The sequence below is a fragment of the Papaver somniferum genome, chromosome 1, assembly GCF_003573695.1.
Source record: "Papaver somniferum cultivar HN1 chromosome 1, ASM357369v1, whole genome shotgun sequence".
NCBI lineage: Eukaryota > Viridiplantae > Streptophyta > Magnoliopsida > Ranunculales > Papaveraceae > Papaver > Papaver somniferum.
The window spans coordinates 199,406,605-199,428,085 of NC_039358.1; the positions used below are offsets into that span (position 1 = coordinate 199,406,605).

Sequence of the window (21,481 nt, forward strand, 5' to 3'; positions counted from 1 at the left end):
GGAATTGGTTTGCTAAACATTTTTAGGGCACTAACACAAATCAATGTAAATAAGATGTGATTTAAGTTATTTGTAAACATTTCTAGGGCACTATAAGAGAGATTTTCATATCAGTAGTACTAATTTGTTGAAGGAATTCTGATTTCCATTTGTGAATTTAAGAACTTACCTGAATTCAAACCCAAAATCGACGGAGATAGGGAGAGTGTGCTCTTGTAATTGTGATTCTGATTTGAAAACCCTAACATCGAAAACCACAAACAACAACGAGATTTTCAAAACATAACCTGCAAACCCTAAAATCAAATCAACGAGATATGCTAGCACGAACGAATTTACCTGAGATTTAGCTTCAGATCGAGAGATTTAAGTCACAGGGGAAGTTTTTCAGCAGAATAGGAAGAAGGTGAAATCGAGAGATTTAATTCACAGGGAAATTTTTTCTTCGACGATATAACCAAAGTAAAAAATGGGGAATGTTTTATTGTGTATTGGGTGTAAGATAGTTATATTACCGACGGCATAATGCCATCCCTTGAATGAATCTAACTACTGGGGACGGAAGAAGAAATTCATCCTTAATAATTGGGATGGTTTTTTGCCAGCCGTTCCAAATACACACACTAGGGACGGCTAAGTTGGAATGTCCCAACTGCTCCTTTCTAGGGACGGTTTTTTGAGAAGTGGCAGTCCCTAGAACCCTTCTTTTTTGTAGTGACAGTCTCACACTATCATGGAAAAGGATCTTTTCTCAAATCGCCTTGGCTCTAATCCTTCCTTTAGCTATCATTTTACTATCACATATATAAATATCCCACACCCTACTCAAGAACAATACTATAGTTGGATTCAACTTGAATACCTTAATGCAGAGCCATCTCCTGGCTCTTTCTTGCTATTCTCTCCCTGCCCTCAACTTCAGCTGTTATTTACACGATAGCGTGTATCTATTCTTCGAACAATACAATCGCTTTCAAAAACGTTATCACTGTAGTACCTAAACTATGGAAGAGACTTACTGTCACTTTCTTGTGGTTCGTTTTGATAGTGTTTATCTACAACTTTATTTTTGTTCTAGCATTGGTAATTTTAAATCGGATTATCTCAGTCCGACAAGATTTTGGATCATTATTCCTCATGCTTTCTATAGCCGGAATTTTATTTATTCCTTACTCTATCCGATCCATTTACATCAGCCTCCATTGGTACTTAGCCAGCGTAATATCGATTTTGGAAGACATTAGAGGAATTGAAGCTGTGAAGAAGGGGAAGGACTTGCTTAAGGTTAAGATTTGGATTTCTTTCATCACCACAATACCGGTACAAATTTGTAACACGGGGGCAACTTGTACGCCTTTAGCTCGCTGGTTGTAAATGGAGAATCATTGGCTATGGTTGGTCGAGTGAGTTTGGGAATCTTATGCTTAGTGTTGCTGGTAATTTTCTTTCATTTTGGTCTAGTAATCCAATCCATCATCTACTTCGTCTGCAGATTCCATCACATCGGTATGTCTAGCCTTGCGGATCACTTGGATGGCCATCACGTTGGGTATTATGAACCTCTTAGTAGAGACGAAGCAGGAAATTCTGTTCGACTTTCGAAGAGCTTTTGATCCTATATCATCTGCATAAGTATTCCTACAACTGTATTTGGTGTGATTTCTTATTCTGTCTCCCAGTTGCATAATTGTGAACTTGTAATTGTGAACTTTGTTGCATAAAATTCAAGTGGATTACATACGCCTTATGCAGCCTTGCTGCAACCATATTCTTCCAAGCTCCAAGTACAATACTTGTTGTTAATAGCAATGTGCCAATGCCTGAAAATTATTTGGGAGTCATAAGAAAGCAAGCCATGGGCAACAAGGACACTATTGGTGCCACTCATTTAAAAGCTAATAAAATCAGGTTCAAAAGCAAATTAAGACCAACCCTCTATCTTGTGACTGGGCTTAACACATGAAAATTGCAGGAAGTTTTAAATTGGTAATCTACTCAGACTACTTTTCCAATTGTATATATGAAATAACTGAGTTTCTTAGGAACTCAACAGACACCTGAGTCAAAACCAGTGCAAGCATCAATTTCAATACAACATTTCCTGTTCTATGACCAGCATAGGCACCCAAAAGGATGACATAAAGAGAAGTAGATGATGGATGGGAATGAAATGAATGCAAGAAACAAACATTTCAGATATCTCATTGCCCTAAAATTCGACAATCGAATTTGAACTTGAAACCAGAAAAGATGTCCAAGTAATAAAGAAACAAAAAGTAATACAAAACTGAGCATGCCATATCCATCAGTGTTCATATCAGTTATATGGGAACTTACTGAGCTTACAGATAGCCGTTTCAGTTATTAAATTTGCTAGAAAGAAGAGGATCACACAATAGAAACATATGTCTAATAAGCTATTGCATAATAACTTCAGGTGTTCTTCCTGTGATTTAAGCTGTTTGCAAAATCAAAGAGGTGTATAAGCAATCACTTTTTCGATTGCAGTTCCACTTCACCATACCATATGTAATAGCATCCAGTTAGAATCAATAGTCTTACCAGTATCATAACCCCGCAAATAGCTAAAAAATTGCTTTAGACTTTAGAGGTTTGAGAAATTGCTCACTGCTCAGGTTAGAATGTTCTCTATCATGTCCTCACACTCCTTTTTAGTACTATGTCCTGTCCGAAAGTTTCCAGAGTATAACAGCGTGACTTAAGGTTCCGCAACTCAAATGATTCCTGATAACGCTTAAAACTTGTTTTGGCAAGAAAAGACTAATCGTACAACTGCAGGGTAATGTAGCCAACTGAGAAGAAGCCAACAGACCTGACAAAGCTCTTCAACGGAAAACATTTGTGGCCACGGAGAAAACTAATTAATGAGATCTGGAAACAAAGAAAGGATAGACATGAAATAAAAAGGTTAGAAAAATGGAATCTTGCAAGAAAGAGGAAAAATAATAAAATTGCCAAGAAAAAGAGCAAAGATTCGAAAGGATTAAGTAAACAATGATTGATTTTCTTGACTAGTATTAGTACTTTCAGTCTGGAAACTGAATTTGGTAGATACAAAGAGATTCTAGGTACATTATGCGCATGCTACGGTTGCAGGGGTCATATCTTCAATGGGCTTTACATGATAAGTTATCACCGCTGAGTTCCTTTTGCACTCAAACAACAGACACTAGATGCAAATCAGTCCAGGCACAATTTTAAGTAGCAGCATTTCCTGTTCAATGACCAGCCTAGGCAACCAAAAAAGGGTACATAGTAAATTATGTCAATGAAGAGTAGCAGGTTATGGATGAGAAGGAAACGAACGCAACAATCAAACATTCCAGGTATCTCATTACTGATTACCCTACAGTTCGACTATCGAAATTGAAACCAGAGCCCATCACTAACAATATCAATCATAAGAGAGCTTACTGATGTTCATTTCAGTTCAAATTTGTTAAAAAGAAGAGGAACAGATGGTAGAAATCTATGTATATAAGCCACTGAATAATACTGTGATAAAAGCAATCACTTTTGGTCTGCAGTTCCATTTCACCATCCCACATGTAACAGCATCCAGTTGAATTCCAATTCTCAATTGAATTCTTACACATAGCCCCTTGAGTAGTGTTATTAAAAGTAATAGTCATACGAAAGCTGAAAAACTGCTCAGGCCCTCAGGGTACCACATCAAATGCTCTATCACTTATCCTAATGCTCCTTAACACCATGTCATGTCCGAAAAATTTCTTGGTGTAACGTCCTGACTTAGGGTTCTGCAATTAAAACGATTCCTGACAACACTTACTTGTTTTGCCAAGGATAAAATACTAATCAAACAACAGCAAAACCTATCACATTACAACCTAATCTAAAGCTCAAGAGAGTCGACAAGCCAGCAATTATCTAGGGAACAAAACTATAAGAAATGATTCCAATAACAAAAACATTACCTATAACAAATGATAAGCAATCCTATCCATTAGGTACTCATGAGACAATCTTAGCAATTCTTACAGAGTAAGGCTACATTGCCAAAGTGGCTGGCAGTATATGCTACTAAGGAAAATGTAGGCATGCGTAGTAGAATTAAACTTCATATGTGCATCTCAAAGAAAATAAATAATTTGAAAGGTTTTTCTCTTTGCAAATTAAACACAATTACCTATGGATATTCCCAAAAGAAAATAAAGTGAAACCCTTCAAAGCGCATAGCTTTTGTTATGACCTTTCAAATACGTGAATAACAGTCCATATGAACACGACTTTGAGAACTCAAACGAGTACTCTAAATAGCTCCTTGAGAACCCATTTACTCTTTCTCTCTACTTTTTCCAATTGCATTAGTAACTATTTTGCACTCAACAGACACCTGAGTCAAAACCAGGGCAAGCAAGAATTTTCATAGCAGCTTCTATGACCATCTTAGGCAACCAAAAGGAAAACCTCGTACATTATGTTAATGAAGAGTAGTAGGTGATGAAATATAATGAAATGAATGTAACAATCAAACATTTCAGATATGTCATTACCCTAAAGTTCAACAATTGAAATTGAAACCAGAAAAGATGTTTAAGCAAAAATGGAAGAATCTGAAAGTAATATAGAACTGAGAGTGCAATACCCATCACCAATTGTATCAATCATAAAGAGCTTACTCAGCCTGCAGATATTCATTTCAATTTAAATTTGTTAAAAGAAGAGATTGTTAGAAGTAGAGGATCATGCAAAATCAGAAGAGGACTGCAGAATAATAAGAAGTTGCAGGCATTCTTCATGTGATTTTAAGTTGTTTGCAAAATCAACAAATCAAAGAGGTATATAAGCGAAAACTTACTGGCTACTGCAGTTCCATTTAACCAACCATCCCACATGTGACAACATCTTTGAATTCCAATTATCAATTGACTTCTCCCAGCTCTTGAGTGGTGGTTTTATGAGTAATTGTCTTAAGGTTCCATAACCCCGCAGAGAACTGAAAAATTGCTGCAAAGGTTTGAAAAATTGCTCAGGCTTCTACACCAAATGCTCTCTATCATTGTCCTCACGTTCCTTCTTAACATTATATCATGTCCGAAAGTATGACTTAAGGATCTGCAAGTCAAATGATTCATGATAACGATTAGACTTGTTTTTCCAAGAGAAAAGACTAACCAAAATGCATTACATAAGTGACAGAACAACCTAATTTTAAGCTCAAGAGACTCCATAAGCCAGGAATTATCTGGATAACCAATCTATTAGAAATGATACCAATAACAAGATGATAACATTACCTATATTCAAGGTAAACTCGCTCAGTGTGGTACACAAATGAAACCTTGGAACACTCTTTACAACATAGTCAATTTCAGTCGATTTGGATGTTCTGCAGAATCAACAAACATACCCGATTGAGCTAGCCAGTTAAAGCAATACAGTAAAACGATTGGAATTTCTTTAATTTATGATGAAAGCCAAGGTTTAATAGTTGAATTTACCTTAAAATCTAGGCTATTACTAAAAAACCAGTGAAAAAAAAGAGAGACTTACTCATCTTCTTGATCAATTGAAATCACTAAGTCAGAAATTTTCAAGCAGCTTCATTAGGATGGTGTTCTCTCGATAAAACTGATGAAAAGAATCCAGACTCTCGAGTAGGTAAATCACTCTTTGTAGTGCAGAAGAGTAAGAGAAATGGTGGAGCATAACTCTTCAACAAACACGATACTGAAAACCTTCTTAAACTTAAATTTTGAGAGGAAAAATCATTGTGCGAGTGGATCATCAAACACAAGATAAGGGTTCCATATTCTTCTTCTAATAGTTTCATATAAATGATTAGAGTAGTAGTAGTAAGAATGGTGTTAAGATCCGTGACAGGTATTATTGAAGAACCCATTGTTGATAAAGAAGTTTGTCTAAAATTTTGACATCTAAAAACAGAGAAGAGAACACGGAACAGAGGAACGCTGAAGAAATTTCCATAGGGTACCTTATGAATTTATGGATATGGAGTAGATGATTTAAGGGTTAGAAATGTTTCAGATTTGACCTTTAGATATTCATGGACCATTGGATTTAGGGTATTGATGGCATGTAGACTTTTTTTGTTTGGTTCAAAGCTTATCAAATGGCCAGGAAATGGGCACGGTCATATGTCTGTGACGCCACATTCTTCCATATCAAGGCCACAATTCATAGAAGTTGCAATGATATACAGCAAATTCGGGATCATCAAAACAATTGGATTACCGACAAAGAAGAAATTATCAAGATCATGCTTGAACACTTCACAGACCAGTACACAGCTCCAAACATAGTTATTGATGAAAACCTGTTCCAGGCAATAACACCAAGGTTAACCCATCGACAATGTGAAAATATAACAGAGGAAGTTACCACTGAAGAGATCAAACAAGCGCTTTTCTCCACAGGATCGGACCGTGCTCCGGGACCGGATGAATTCACCAGTAAGTTTTATAAAGTTTTCTGGGAAAAAACCCAACCACAACTTATTGCTATGGTACGAAGTTTCTTTGAGTCTTTTAGCATTCACCCTCTCATGAATCACACTAACATCACCCTAATCCAAAAAATCGAACATCCCTCAAAACCATCTCAATTTAGACCGATAGGATTATGTAATGTAACCTACAAAATCATCTCAAAGATAATAGTCAATCGCATTCGACCTCTACTTCCATTCCTGATAAGCCCATACCAAAGTTCCTTTGTTCCTCAAAGATCTTCATGATAATATATCTACCGCAGCTGAACTTTTTCACCACATCAGAACATCCTACCGTACGAAAGATCCTAAAATAGTTTTAAAACTAGACATTCAAAAGGCTTATGACTCCTTGGACTGGGGTTTCATCAAACATGCTTTCACCAGCTAGGATTCCCTCCCAACTTCGTGGATTATACTATGCTATGCATATCTACATGTTTGTACCATGAGTAAAATTGCCACATATAGGGCCAGAATGTTGACTGGGCCACTATTCTGCTGTCATCCACCCCGCTAACCAGTCAACCAAAGCATCCCACCAGCCTGCCCAGTATTACAATGACCGATCAATGGTCAAAGTCAACGCCCGGTCAACGATCAAAGTCAACCATTGGTCAACTATCTAAGTCAGGATGCACATCACACTTTTAGACAAATTTTCAGTCATATTGCCAGTAATACTGCTAACCAATTTCCAGCCTGCCATCCAGTATCCATCCACACCGCCAGCCACTGTCAACCATCAATCCAGTCTGTCAGCATGCAGAATTTATCATGGAAGCATGAATGAGCAGTTTCATGCAGAATTCATCATGGAGGCATGAATGAGCAGTTTCATGCACAATTCATCATGGAGGCATAAATGTGCAGTTTCATGCACAATTAAATAAAGAGGCATGAATGAGCAGTTATGACCATTTAAGTTTATATTGAAATTATGTATTCAAACTGTATAAATAGAGAGGGGCAGAAATCAGAAGAGGGATAGATAAAGGAGACTAGCTCATACGGAAAAATAGAGTGTAATTCTATTATCAATAAAACAATTCTCCCCAAGGGGATTCACCCGTGGATGTAGGCAAACCATGCCGAACCACGTAAAAACCTGTGTCTCATTCTTTGTTCTTCAATTCGTCTCCTAACCCAAAATACATACCAAATCATCAATTACATCGTGTTTCGTGCCAAAAAGTAATTTTGGGTACAAACACTACAGTAACCTACTCGATCAATATCAACGGCACACCGCATGGTTACATAACACCAACAAGAGGAATTCGGAAGGAGACCCTCTCTCTTCTTATATCTTCATCATTTGCGCAGAAATACTCTCCACCAATTTTGGAATTCTCGAAGCACAAAATAAGATAGAGGGGCTCCGCATTTCTCAAAAAGCTCCACCAATTTTGCACCTTATGTACACGGATAACATATAAAGAAACTCCTTTTTAGATGGCACCAATCACCTAAAACTTATGCTGCAGGCTTACGGTAGATCGGCGTGTCAGCACATCAACGACTCTAAATCCACACTAATTCATCACCCAAGGATAGAACAATCTCACATAGATAAGTTAACAGAAGCTTTCAATATGCCAACAACATCAATACCCCCCACCTATTTAGGAGTGCAATTTCAGCATGGTAGATCCTCGAGCCACATACATGCACCTCTGCTTCAGCGGCTGGCACGCAAAGCAAAAGGTTGGCTGACCAAATGCCTCAACCAATCGGGGAGATTTGAAATCATAAAATCATCGCTAACCCCCACTGCCAATCACCTCATGCAAACCCAACTCCTTCCTTCACATGTCCACCAAAAAATGGATCGTATCACGACAAACTTCTTCTGGGGTCACGATTCTTCGATCAGGAAACTCCACCCGCTGGGAAAAGACAAGCTACACCGAACCAAATCACAAGGAGGGCTCGGTATCCGAAGTAGTAAGGAGCACAAAAAATCTCTACTCATGAAACGAGTTTGGAACATTCATCAAAACCCTAACTCTATCTTGGCCAGGCTATACAATGCAAAATACCTAGACCAAAAACCCATTTTCGAAGACATTCCTCCTCTACCGTCTTCCACAAGCCCTCAATGGAGACAAATGGCCTCACTCATACCATTTCAAGCAACACCTCTTCCACCAAATAGGAAATGGAACACACACCCCTATACAAGCAAATTGGATAACCCAATTTGAAAATACCATCAACCCAACGTCTTGTTATCCAATACAATCAGTAGCCGACCTCATCGACCCATCGGCCAAGAACTGGGATCATGAAAGATTAAGCCTACTACCCAACCCCATAATTCAACGAATCATTAACATCCACATCCCCCAGCACAATCAACCCGAAAGGATCATCTGGCCTTTTTCCAAAAGAGGACAATATACTACTACCTCAGGATACAACCGCCTCATTAGCACTGCTGCACAAGCTCACCAAACCACCCCCTCCCGCCATCCAAATTCACTTGGACATCCCATGTCCCCAAAACTTCAACTTTTCTTGTGGAAAGCAATTAATGAGGGTTTACCAACCCTCAACATTCTCCATCGCATTTATCTAACCAACTCCAACCTATGCCCTCAGTGCAATTCTAATCCCGAAACAGCTAGTCACATCCTCCTACATTGTCGGACAACTATAGATTCTTGGAACCTCTTACTAAACTACCCAGGAAACCTTCACGTCGCTTTGCAAGGCATACCTATTTCACCGTCCCACCAAACAACCATATCTGAAATCCTTCAAACAAAAGTGCCAGCACCGATAATCACAACCTTCTGCTTCCTTTTTTAGGCGTTATGGTTAACCAGGAACGATGTGATGTACCGCCAACAACAACAAAATCCGATAAATGTAATGCAAATGGCCATCAAGCTCCAACATGAATATTCTTGGGCCCAGACACACCTTCTACCTGTGCTCCCTGGAATGCAACCATATGCAAACCCGACACAAAGAACAGTAACAACTTCAGTCGTCTTTGTAGGATGGATCAAGCCTCAATCAGAATGGATAAAAATCAACACGGACGACGCAGCAAGAGGAAGCCCCGGAATATCGGGTGTAGGTATTATTTGTAGAAATGATGAAACCAACACTATCCTAGCAATAACACGACCTATAGGAATCACCACAGCTCTTGCAGCGGAGATATGGGCCATGCACATAGCCTCCAAAACGGCGACGGAACGAGGATCGCCAAAAGTCCATTTTGAAACGGATTCGGAAATTTTAATGAGATTTCTAACCTCGGATATCCCACCCCCTTGGTATAATATATCTGATCTGCTTGCAGAAATCAAGCATAGGCTCACCAAAATCCAACAATGTATTGTTACCCACGTCTACAGAGAAGCAAATCAGGCGGCAGATGGCTTAGCAAACCGAGCGGCAGATGATTGCTCCATAGGGAGACTCACGACGACAATTTGGGAACATACGATTCCTCAGTTTATCAATTCTATTGTAATGGCAGACTCTATGGGTACCAAGTATCCTCGTGTAATCTCAGTCTAATTCTAATAAATTCATACTTTAAAAAAAATGTCTGTGAGGTGGTTTAAGTCGCAAATAAAACACGGAGGCCAGTGGATGTTGCCGGCCCTAATGTGATCAATGGTATCATCACCTAACTTTACCACCTACAGTGACACCGGCAACATGTCGCAAAATCCGTCCTAATACTTAATGTTGTGTTCTCTTGGATATTTTATCACTGAGAAAAATCTTAACGCTTCCATCCGAAACTTTCTCCCTGACTCAAAATGCAACCTCAATAAAAAATTAAATCTCGCGGTATAAAATATTCTATGTAGTCCAAAGTTTATTTCGAGATTCTGAATGCCCGTATCAAGACCGGTTTTTATGGACCATGGGAAAAAAAAAGCCAATTAACATACCATGAGGCATGGAAAATCAACAACCTCAGTATGGGAAAGGTGTTAAGCGGTGGAGATCCCATCCAGTGATATTGTCTATATCACTGACAGATTAAATATAGCTTGATGGAAATTCTAGGGTCAACGATTAGTTTTTCGTCGCCTATCAATAGGTAATTTTCGAATTAAAAATTTACACCAAAATTTTTACTCAAACTTATTTCCAATTTCTATATTTCTAAATTTCTAAAATTTTTAAATGGCGGAATCTCAAACCCAACTAAACACGACAACACGAAATTGGTTAAATAGATCAAAATCAACAATTCCTGGGTGAAAAAGACATTTAGATTTTGATACTGTTTAAATTGACAAAAATGTAAAAATAGGCAGGATGTAAACAGTTTCATCCTACCCATTTTCAAATACTTTTTGTTATCTTAAATTTGCATTAAGATGCATCCAATTTCATCCTTCTATTTTTAAGTTTAAGTCAGGGTCAATCCAGTTTCATCCTTGCTATTTATTTAGTGTCCATTTCACCCATACTAATTTTTACTCGTCCATTTGAACCGTGTTCTAAAAATATTTGGACAAATGACCCATTTTCCGATACGACAACCCAACTTCATTTTTCTAGAGTTGGTAAAAAGCAAAGAATTTGGATATTAACCGACTCAAATCTATGCTTACAATGAAATTATCAGTCAATATCTAATCATAAATTTATGGTTGGAGTTGTGTCTCTTAGATTGTGATGCCCTCCTTATAGGTTAATATAATTAGTTTGGCTAAACATTATCCTGTGAAAGATTGAGTTTCTTTTTCTTCTTTTTTGGGCAGTATTGTAAGGAAAGAACCCATCGTACATGTTTGTAAGTTGTAACTTTCTCTTTTATTAATGCATCGGCGTTTCTCATAAAAAAAATATAGAAAAAAACAATATATATAGAAAAAAAAAAGCAGAGGGAAAAGAAAAAGATTAGGTTTATATCCGTAACTGCCAAACCTAGAATTAAGAACTTTTCATGCAAAAACAGAAGAAGATTTTTTACTTTGGTAACCATACCACAAGCAAAGCCCACTTGCTGCGTCTTGGAAAATAAATGAACAACTCCAGTTGACCAAGTTATACTGACTGCTTCACAGCAGACCACGAGGATATATGGCATGTTTTCGTGATATTATATTAACTTCTATGGATATATACCATACCAGTTGTCTTTTACTAATCAAGCAACATTCATCCCATGAATTTCACATCACCTACATGTTCCAAAACCAATCAATATATATATCAACACTTGCCATTACTTGTCTTAAAAGCTCATTAAGATTTTCATTCGTTTTTCAAAAATTACATTGATTTTTTCTTTAGAATTACCATTTTCATACAAGTTGTAACATCAAATTTCTTTAGCATCAACATCAAAGCAATATAATGGCTGCTATTTCTTACAGTTTGATGAATAACTTTACTAATAACCGGTTAACCCTTAACACTGCCCACCGGAATCATAATGAACCTCAAGCATCTGCTTCTCTAAACATCATCAATCAAAACTCATTATCTCATCAACGATTCTCTAGTTTCTTGGAAAATCAAGGATTACCCTTAAGTATGTTCAGTCAAAGATCATCCTTGGCGCATCAAAAACTATACAAAAAGATGTAATTATCTTACTACTCTTCCAGCATACCATATGTTTTTATCTTGTTTTATAATCTTCGGATACAATGTTGAATGCGTTAGCGACTAATTAAAGGTGTTTTTTTTTTCGATATGCAGGGATGCAACTGTTTATGCCAGTGTTCAACCAGGACTTCCCGTTCCTACTCCATCACCCTCAGGCAGTAATTGGTATTAATTAATTTAATACTCTAGCTAGCTCTGTTCGATTCATTGTGTATTTCCTTGAATCAATTTAACTAATCATTTCGGTAAACAATCACGCTTGTGCAGGAAAGGCTGGATATTGGGAGCTTTCCTATCCATAATCTTGCCATTGTTGAGGCACAAATCTCCATTTCTTACACTGAAAAGTAAGTAAATGTTAAATTAGATTAATAGTAATGGACTAATTAATCCCACCTACAAAGTAAATCCATAGTGCATGGGTACATGCAAACAATACGGAATCAGCATAACGCGTTACATTCTTATTTGCATATGAGACTTCTTTTTCTGTTTTTGCTCGATTTCGTATACGCATTCGTTCATTTGTACACACCCTAGCTAGCTAGTTGTCTTTGAATATATCTGGTGTAATTTTTGTATTAACATATGTGAGTTTGACTAATTACTTGATTCATTCAATTTCGATGTGCAGGTAAAGTAGACATGGTCGTAGGAACTATCGATACCGTAGCTGAGGTTATCGAAATGGTGGCGGAAGGAGTGGAGAAGGTAGCAGATCAAGTAGCTGATCAGCTTCCAGAAGGCCACCTCAAGGGTGCTATAGAATGCGTGCAAAGTATAGCTCATGAAGCCGCCAAAGATGCTCATTTAGCTGACCAATTCCTTGACAAGGTAATTCATCAGCTTAATGACCATAATTATTGTTTATTACCTAACCCGTTATTTATGAGTTTAATAAAAACATTAGTACTTTTCACCTAATCTAACTTACGTGATATGTTTTGTTTTCTGGCCTTTGTTTCTAGACATGCATTATTGAGTTAGTCCAAGATTGCATCAATTATAAATTAATTAGGGACATAATTAACATGTTATTTAGAACATAATTAATCATAAATTATCATTAAAAATTAAAAATTAAAAAGTTATTAGTTGTATGATTCCATGGCATCTTCAGGGAAATCATATCTAAATGGTTTTTATTCGATTTTGATACGTAGTTTCTTTTTCTAATAAGATTATTTTGTATTTTCAACTAACATTACATAAAAGTTGATTTTGAATATAATTATAAAACCTAATTATTTAGCTAGCTTGTTGATTATTTAATTAGTAATTAAAATTTTATTTTCTTGCTTAATTATGAAATTACAGATTGTGGAGGTTGAGGAAGGTTTGCTGAAGAAAATCGAATCTAAAGAAACTGTTGAAGCACAAAAACAAGAAGATGAGGCAGCTCAATAATGTCATGCCTCTCGTTCACCTGGAACATTATTTTTCTTAATCTTCATTTCTTATTCAATTTATTCTTTTGTAAAGTCCGAATAATCTCTAAGTTCATCAGATGTACGCAAAATATATATGATTCGATTAATCAAGATTCTCATTTGAATTTTTTTTGTTTTGATCAAACGGGAAGAATTTACTAAAGAAGAAAATGTACAAATTGTCTACTGAGATAGAAAAATCAAAGGATAAAAGCACCTTACAAAGAAAATAGAATCCCATTTAAATTCAAAAATTGCAAATTCACATACTCCAACGCTGTTAAAGATAAAACTAACAGTAACTCCAGATAATTTCTCGTGAGAGGAAAAAAGGTGTGGGTTCCACTTAGGGGTGTACATTATCGGTTTCGGTTCGATTTTTCCTTAAACGAAAATCCAAATTATTATTCCCTATTTTTGATTTTCCAAAGCCCAAATTATTGTACATGGTCGGCGTGGGTTCCACTTAGGGGTGTATATGGTCGGTTCCCGTGTCATTAACGAACGGTTTCGTTTTTTGTTTTACTATTGGATTTCGATTTTATCATTATTTTATCAGTTTTATGCAGCTGAGTGTTAAAAAAAAAATACACCAAAAAAAATGAAAGACTAAAAATATAGTTACAGAAAAACTGACAAATAAAACTACATATTAAAATTAAATAAAATTAAAAAAATTAAATATATATATTCGTAGTTTAAACCTACGGATAAAATTAAATATAGTTAATCTAAGATAGATCTAATGGTTGATATTAATTACATCAAAGCTAATGGGCTTTACGGTTTTACCGTTGGTATTGGATTTGGTTTTTACATCAAACCAAATCCGAAACCGTTGCTCTTGGTTTTTATCTTTTTAAACTAGAACCAACCATCAGTACATGGTTCGGTTTGGTTCGGTTTTCTTCTAATCGGTTTAGTTCGATTCGATTTTGGCAGATAACCATCACCATATACATCACTAGGTTCCAACCTATATTAGGCTCTTGGTGGGACCATAAGTTTTCTTTATGACACACAGACTCACCTAACATTATCCCGAAATATGCGTAGAGTTCCCTAAAGACTAATCATAATTCCTTGTACCCGTGAGAACCTCCCAGGAAAAATTTCGAAAGACAAAATCTTAATATGACCCATTCGTCTTTTAGATGGGCTTCAGGACTGTGTTTCTCGAGATTTTCCGGGGAGATTTTCACTGAAAAAACCAAAGCCTTAGCATCAATACCCGGTGTCTCGAATTACACTTTATGCATGATTAATCAGTGTATATTTTTCTTTATCGATCCAAAAATGAAACTAAAAATAATGTAAATTCAAATAAAAGGCTAATCTCAAGATTTTCATCCATGGACCACTCGGATGCAACGCGGTTGCACACACCTCTAGAGACTAGAGGCGAGACTAGAGTCACATACGAAACATGTACACACCCGCCAGGTCCCAGCTATCGCTCGTGTAACACGACTTCTAAAAATGGTGTGTATGGCATTTATGCAACGGAGCCAAAACACACAGCATAATGTGTGAAAAACAAAACCGGAAAACTCTAACAGATTGCAGAGGATGACACCTTGGCCACTTCTTTGTTATCACTTCGAACCCTATTTTTCAACTTCAATTACAATTGTAATTCCCAAAATGTGGCTCAAAATGATTTCCCTGCCAGCTTGGGGGACCAACCATGCATCTCATCACATCTAACAAAATTATTGATATATTTAGGGTTTGTTTATGGCTAGTATTTTCGTCACACGATACTTGCAAAGCCTTTCCTGTTTTTAGCTTATTGTCTTTACGTACACATATTTTCATTCAGATCAATGCCCTCAGCTTGAAAAATACAAAGAAATGAAACTACAATTCAGCCAAATAAAAACAATCATGGTCCATGGAAACACACATGGACGCGTTAAAGATACCGCTCCACGAGAACGGTGTACGCGTGGATTTTGAATTCTTTATCTTGAACAGTTTCACACTAGACTTCTTTCCCGTAGAATGGCCAACGCATATCATAGGGACAATTGCCCCCCATGTCATGGTTGATGACTCACCAAGAGCTTCTTTATTATTATTTGGTCCATTTAATTGCTCCGGCTAGCCTATTGTGTGCATCTGATTCTGAAATGTTAACCTAAATGATTTCTAAAACACAAAATTGGTTAAAAAGACCAAAATCAACAATTTTTAGATGAAAAGGACATTTAGATTTAGATACTGTTTAAATGACCAAAATTTTATAAATGGTCATGATGTAACCAGTTTTATCGTTTCCATTTTTAAATATTTTTTCTTATTTTTAATTTACACAGGATGTATCCAGTTTCATCCTTACTATGTTTTAAATTTAAGCGAGGATGAATCCAGTTTCATCCTTACTATTTTTTTGTCCATTTCACCCGAACTATTTTTTATTCGTCCATTTGAACCGTGATTTTAAAATATTTGGACAAATGACCCATTTTCCGTTTCTAAAAGCAAAACGAACGTGACTCTTGAGAATGATTTTTACTTCCTAAGAAGCAAAAGCATTTCTACTTCTGGTTGTCAAACAAGCTCTATGTGTTTCTGGCCTCTCTGTAGAGCTGTTGTGTTTCTGCGATACTTATTCCTACATCCCTTCAAGCTCATTTTACGTCTTCATTTAACTTGGAAAGTGCCAAATATGTGGTGAATTTATTCCCATACATATCATTAAAAAAAGAAAGAAGAAAGAGTACACTTCCGAAGGAAGAAACTGTAAGTAGTAGTGTAGCTGTACCAACACTGACCACATAGGTTAGTATGCTTGGCCTATTAACCTTAACACCTCTGTGCTACTGCATGTGCATCACAACCCCAACTATACTGTATATTGTACGTTATGTTTCACACCAAAACGTAGTTCCTAGCTATATTTGTGTTGCTTAAAGATCTTTCGATCACTCATAGCCATTCATATAATATCGTCAAAGGATAATTATGCATATGCATGTGATACTCGTTTTGGAAACTAGCTATTGATCAGAACACAGACAATGTTCATTCTTTATATATAACCACTAAATTCTTGCTTAAAAAGCACAACAGCTATAGGAACTCTATATATCTCAGTTGTCGAAGTATACTTCACCATTTTATAGCAATAGTAGTTCTACCACTGCAGATATTTGATTAACACCAGTTTCATATATACTAGTATATATACACATTAAATCGATTTATCAATAGATCTATCTAGTATGTCGCTAGTCGCTACAAGCTCGTCCATCTCTTCTCACCAGATAAAAAAACTAATCCATGGTGATAACCAACCTAGATCATCACTATCCGATGTTCTTGCTGGTGGTCTATCTTGCCTTCCTTGCAGGGCGAGGACTGCAACTATGAGTATTTATAACGGAAAGAACGCATCAAATCTATTCCGTTCATTCAACAGATCATGGCAACCAAACAACAGACGTACTAAAAACATGTATGCATATTGAACATAACTAAAGATAGCTTTATTCTTTTTAACGAGAAGTCCACCGATTCCTCCGTTTTTCATTTTTCTGTCTTTCTTTGTGGATTCATGTTAACTAGTTGATGATTAATAACGCAGGGGAATATTTAATGCAAACCTAAATTCATCAGGATCCGGTGGACCTCCTACCCCTCCTTCTGGACCTCCCTCTTCACCAGGATGGTAACTAGTTACATCCTAAATTCTTCAAGTACTTTTCTTCTGTTGGTTATCCATTCATAGTTATTTTTCTTAGTATTTTATGTTAATTAGTCTTACTTATTTGATTGGTTAACTAGGTTTAACTGGATCTTATGGACTCTGGTACCTATGTTCTTACCTTTCTTGAGAAACAAATGGGGTCCGTTTAGCACTCTTAAAGGTATGTATCGTTATATACTCAGGATCCGAGGCCAAAGTTAAAAGAAAAGGAATGAATCAACCTTAAGGATGGATTAAACTTTTTGTAGATAAAGTAGATACAATGGTACACACCGTGGAAATGGCAGCAGAAGTGATTGAAGAAGTAGCAGAGGAGGTGGAGAAGGTGGCAGAAGATCTCGAAGAAAAGCTTCCTGAAGGTGCACTCAGGACTGCAGCGCATAATATCCATGAAGTTGCAGATGAAGCCTATGAAATTGCTAAAGTTGCCGATGACCTCGCTCACCAGGTACTCACTCTACTTGGACTTGTAAAGTTGACTCGTTTATCGTTAGTTGAACCAAGTACTAAACATTTTTTTCTTCTAATTTTTCTTTTTCGGTTATAAAATTAACTATTTGGACTACTTATATATAATCAATTGAAAAATACAGGCAGAAGAGATAGAAAACAAAATGATGAATTTGGTGGAGAAGCAAGAATCAGTAGTAGCAGCAGCCAAAGATATTGAGACAGATATGGAGGATTTGCAAAAGGCAACTGCGGCTGCAGCAAAGGATCAAGAACGCAGGGATCATAAGTCTCATCATAAAAAAGATTAGGCTTAGTTTTTTTATTTCTACGTGCCTTGTAGTTATTAAAATAGACTTGCGAGTCTACAAATTATACATGATTAAGACGCTAACTCAAAAATAAAAAATTAAGGAGTTTATAAGCCTTTCACAGCTGCACTGGCGTCCAATTGTTTTTCTGGGCTAAGGTTCATGGTTATTCAAGTGAAGGCTAGCTTATTTAGTTGCAGGAAGGTTCATGGTTCATTTAAACAGTTTAAGTTTCTGGATTTCATGCACGATCAGGGGTTTTTTAAACGGTAACTAGTTTCAACATGTAAAAGGGGAAATGATTTTTTTTTCCATTGTGGTATTACCCTTTAACTGGATCATGTTTGGATAGTTGTTGTTTCTTTCAAGTTCTACCTCAGCACTTCCTTTCTGAATGAGTTTTATCTTTTAAGAAACATTTGCTTCCTGGCTCAGGTTTAACTTGGGTATGTGTCAGATAAGAAACTATGTGAATTTTAAGGTGATATTCAAAAGTACATCTACACATTTGACTCGGTGACACTAAGACAAATTCACAAATAAAAATAATGGAAAATCATGCATTACTTGCTCGTTGGTGACGACGTAGCATGTTTTTAACTGTTTTTTTCCCAATAATCTCCATCAAATCCGATGCACTAAAAAATAATTAGAATGTCCACCTATGACTCTGAGCATGTACCCACATGTGCCCTATCACAATTCATTCACGAACAAGAGCTTCTCCGATAGAAAACATGTTGGAAAAAGTTTAATCCACATAAAATACACAATCATATTTATAAAAAACAAAAATGATTAACAAACCGGAAAAAGAGTACCGCAAATCCACCATGTGAGAGGGAAGGGGGCCTACTTCTGCCCTTCCCTATCTAGATGCTAACACGCTAAAATACTGGTCGTTCGATCCCCTGCAGGACATAACGAAATGTAAAACTTCAGTGTGTCTATCATCTCTGTATAAAATATCATCTCCAACCCATTGATATGGGGATGAGGTGGCAAAAAAAAGTTAGACATCCTTTAGGTGAACCTCTAGTTTTAGACATTTACTTAAAGGATGTCTTCCCATCCTAATCACACTTTTACTAATAAAAATCAATAAGAACAATAATGTAAATAATTTTAACCAATTATATGCCTAAGAATAATAAACAAAGATAAAATAATCTAAAGGGTTGGAGATAAAATTTATTTTTCCTAATATTTAGGATTTTATACCTAAAGGATGTCTTAAAAGTGATGCCAGGTATGAAATATCCACATTCACCATTCGAGAAGATGTAAGGATCACATATAAATGAGTTATAAGTTGGATACAAGTCAAGTCGAGTAATTATCAAGCCAGAGAAAAAAGAAACGCCAGAGGAAAGTTTTTTCTCATTTGAGAATCCTGAGAAGAAGTACGCAACAAAAAGGACAGTAGAAACAGCAAATTGCCACCTGCTTTTGTCACTATGCCTGCCTGCCTGCCTGCCCATGAATAGTATGTTTAACTCGAAACGTGTATCACGCTGATACTGAAAATTCTTCCTCAGCATAGGACTAATTATGTTTTATTTAATTGACATTAATCACCAGCAATATTTATCAATAGTTAATTCAGAATTAGAGATTAAACAGATCCGGATAAAAACTTTTTCTTTCGTGTGATGTCTTTTCTGTTTTCGCAATACCCATGGGAAGCTTGAAATGACAACAGAAGAATCCACCTTTTAAGGGACGGAGGTATGTCGTATGTGAAAATGGAAATTAATGCAGATGTACGTCGTATGTGAAAATGAAAATTAATGCAGATTTACGTCATGGAATGAGATTTATAACACTATACGCATGCCTAATGCGATGCATTATGAAGTTTCTAGCTGGCTACAACTTTCTTGATTGGCAAACATATCGTGGTGTTGGGACCATGCACCCAACACAAAACCACCTGATTAACCATAAATAACACCAAGATGTTTCCCCTCCTGGCTCCTCCCAAGTGTGGGTGTTTTAAACTTAAAATGGGGTGCAGAATTGATGATTGCATTTAACAAATTCACGGTTTGGCAGTTACGCTTGAATTTTCTTAATGCCCAAATTACTATTATTATTATTGACAGGCAAATTGGGTAAACATTATAACAATCATTAAAACAGTGACAAAATGCTTCAGAAAAAGAAAAGAAAGAAAAGAAAAACAGTGACAAGAAAAAAAATTACAACCAAATAGAAGGAGTTAATAGCAGCATCCTACTTACAAAGGAGTGTCTACAGAGAAACATCACCAAATATGTCAGTGTTAAACTGTTAGTAGCTCATCTAAAGGATCTTGGTTTCTTGTTGCAAAGCCTACCATTCTTTTCCCACCAGAAATTCCACCAAATAGCAAAGGCAAAATACTCCAGATTTGGTTGGACTTTTTTACTGTTCCTCACTCCCGAGGAGTTTGCCTCACTTATTAGTTAAGACCCAACTAAGCTCAAAACTATCAAAGAAGTAAGACTCACACCATGAACGAATAATTGCGCGTAATGCAAGAGCAAATGCTCATTTGTCTCAATGTCCAAGAATACAACTAACAATTAGCATTATGCACCTTAATTACCAGCTCTCAATAGGTAATCCATGGTAGTATCCCACTATAATGTAAAGTCCAAACTTGAAAACAAACCTTCAAAGGAGCTTTAGATAACCATCAATATCATCAATTGTTAGCAACTGAACTTCCACACGGAATCCAATGTTTAACGTCGTATTCCCCATTACAAATATGGTAGGAAGATTCACCAATTAGCTGCAACAACTGTAACACTTCCCTGGCTGAATACCCGAAATTCCTTAGGATTTGTAGAATGAATATTTGGTTGATTTTTTGAACAGTGACCTTATGTGTATCATTTCGAGTCCAATGTACTCCATTTGTCCCACTATTAGTGGACCTATTTATTTATAAATTTTGTCCTATAATAGATGATATATATTACTAAATAAGGAGATATTTTTAAAATTATCATTTTAATTGATTATTATTAGTATAAGGAATATGCATAATTTGATAGGCGTGTTTATATTCGTTATGTAGGTGTTTTAAAATGCATTTCAATTGTATGAAGTTTGAGAACATCCGTCGTGTAGTTTGAGAATTAAATCGTTTCAAAATTTCACTAATTATTATCTATATATAAGGATATAATTGCCAAAAAAAAAATACTTCAAAACACTCTTTTTCCTTCTTTGCCTTAAAAATTGTGCAAACTTAAACCAGGTCATTTAATAATGAGATGGAGGGAGTAGTAATTAATAAGAAGTTATTCTTCAACTTAATTAAGCCGGAAAACCAGAAATTAGTTTGGACAGTTTCAAATTAACTTATATAAATTTCGAATTAACTTATATAAACAAGAACTTTTTGTGAAGTAAAATCTTTTTACTTCTAAATTTCGAGATCAACTTCTGCTTTTGGGAAGGGAGAAACATATTTGCTTCTTGTATCCAACCTTACCTC

The 21,481-nt window shown here is 36.3% G+C and overlaps 2 protein-coding genes and 1 long non-coding RNA gene across 4 annotated transcripts; 2 read left to right on the forward strand and 1 right to left on the reverse strand.

Moving 5' to 3' along the window:
* Nucleotides 1–1,124: 1,124 nt before the first annotated feature.
* On the reverse strand, nucleotides 1,125–5,962 carry LOC113311787. 2 transcript variants are annotated; one of them, XR_003341610.1, is made up of 5 exons: nucleotides 5,536–5,962; nucleotides 5,280–5,371; nucleotides 4,841–5,097; nucleotides 2,563–2,892; nucleotides 1,125–1,820 (listed from the first exon to the last, which is right to left on the reverse strand). It is a non-coding gene; the product is annotated as an uncharacterized LOC113311787 (long non-coding RNA). The 2 variants fall into 2 exon arrangements; XR_003341609.1 differs by lacking the exon at nucleotides 1,125–1,820 and having other exon boundaries at nucleotides 2,015–2,892.
* A 5,688-nt stretch (nucleotides 5,963–11,650) lies between these two features.
* On the forward strand, nucleotides 11,651–13,598 carry LOC113335095. The gene is made up of 5 exons (XM_026581262.1): nucleotides 11,651–12,063; nucleotides 12,182–12,253; nucleotides 12,356–12,435; nucleotides 12,723–12,922; nucleotides 13,406–13,598. Exons 1-5 carry the CDS (start codon nucleotides 11,834–11,836, stop codon nucleotides 13,493–13,495), a joined length of 672 nt encoding a protein of 223 aa, XP_026437047.1. The 5' UTR covers nucleotides 11,651–11,833; the 3' UTR covers nucleotides 13,496–13,598.
* A 3,005-nt stretch (nucleotides 13,599–16,603) lies between these two features.
* LOC113335112 lies at nucleotides 16,604–18,359 on the forward strand. The gene is made up of 5 exons (XM_026581263.1): nucleotides 16,604–16,978; nucleotides 17,108–17,191; nucleotides 17,308–17,390; nucleotides 17,479–17,678; nucleotides 17,824–18,359. Exons 1-5 carry the CDS (start codon nucleotides 16,746–16,748, stop codon nucleotides 17,989–17,991), a joined length of 768 nt encoding a protein of 255 aa, XP_026437048.1. The 5' UTR covers nucleotides 16,604–16,745; the 3' UTR covers nucleotides 17,992–18,359.
* The last annotated feature ends 3,122 nt before the right edge of the window (nucleotides 18,360–21,481 follow it).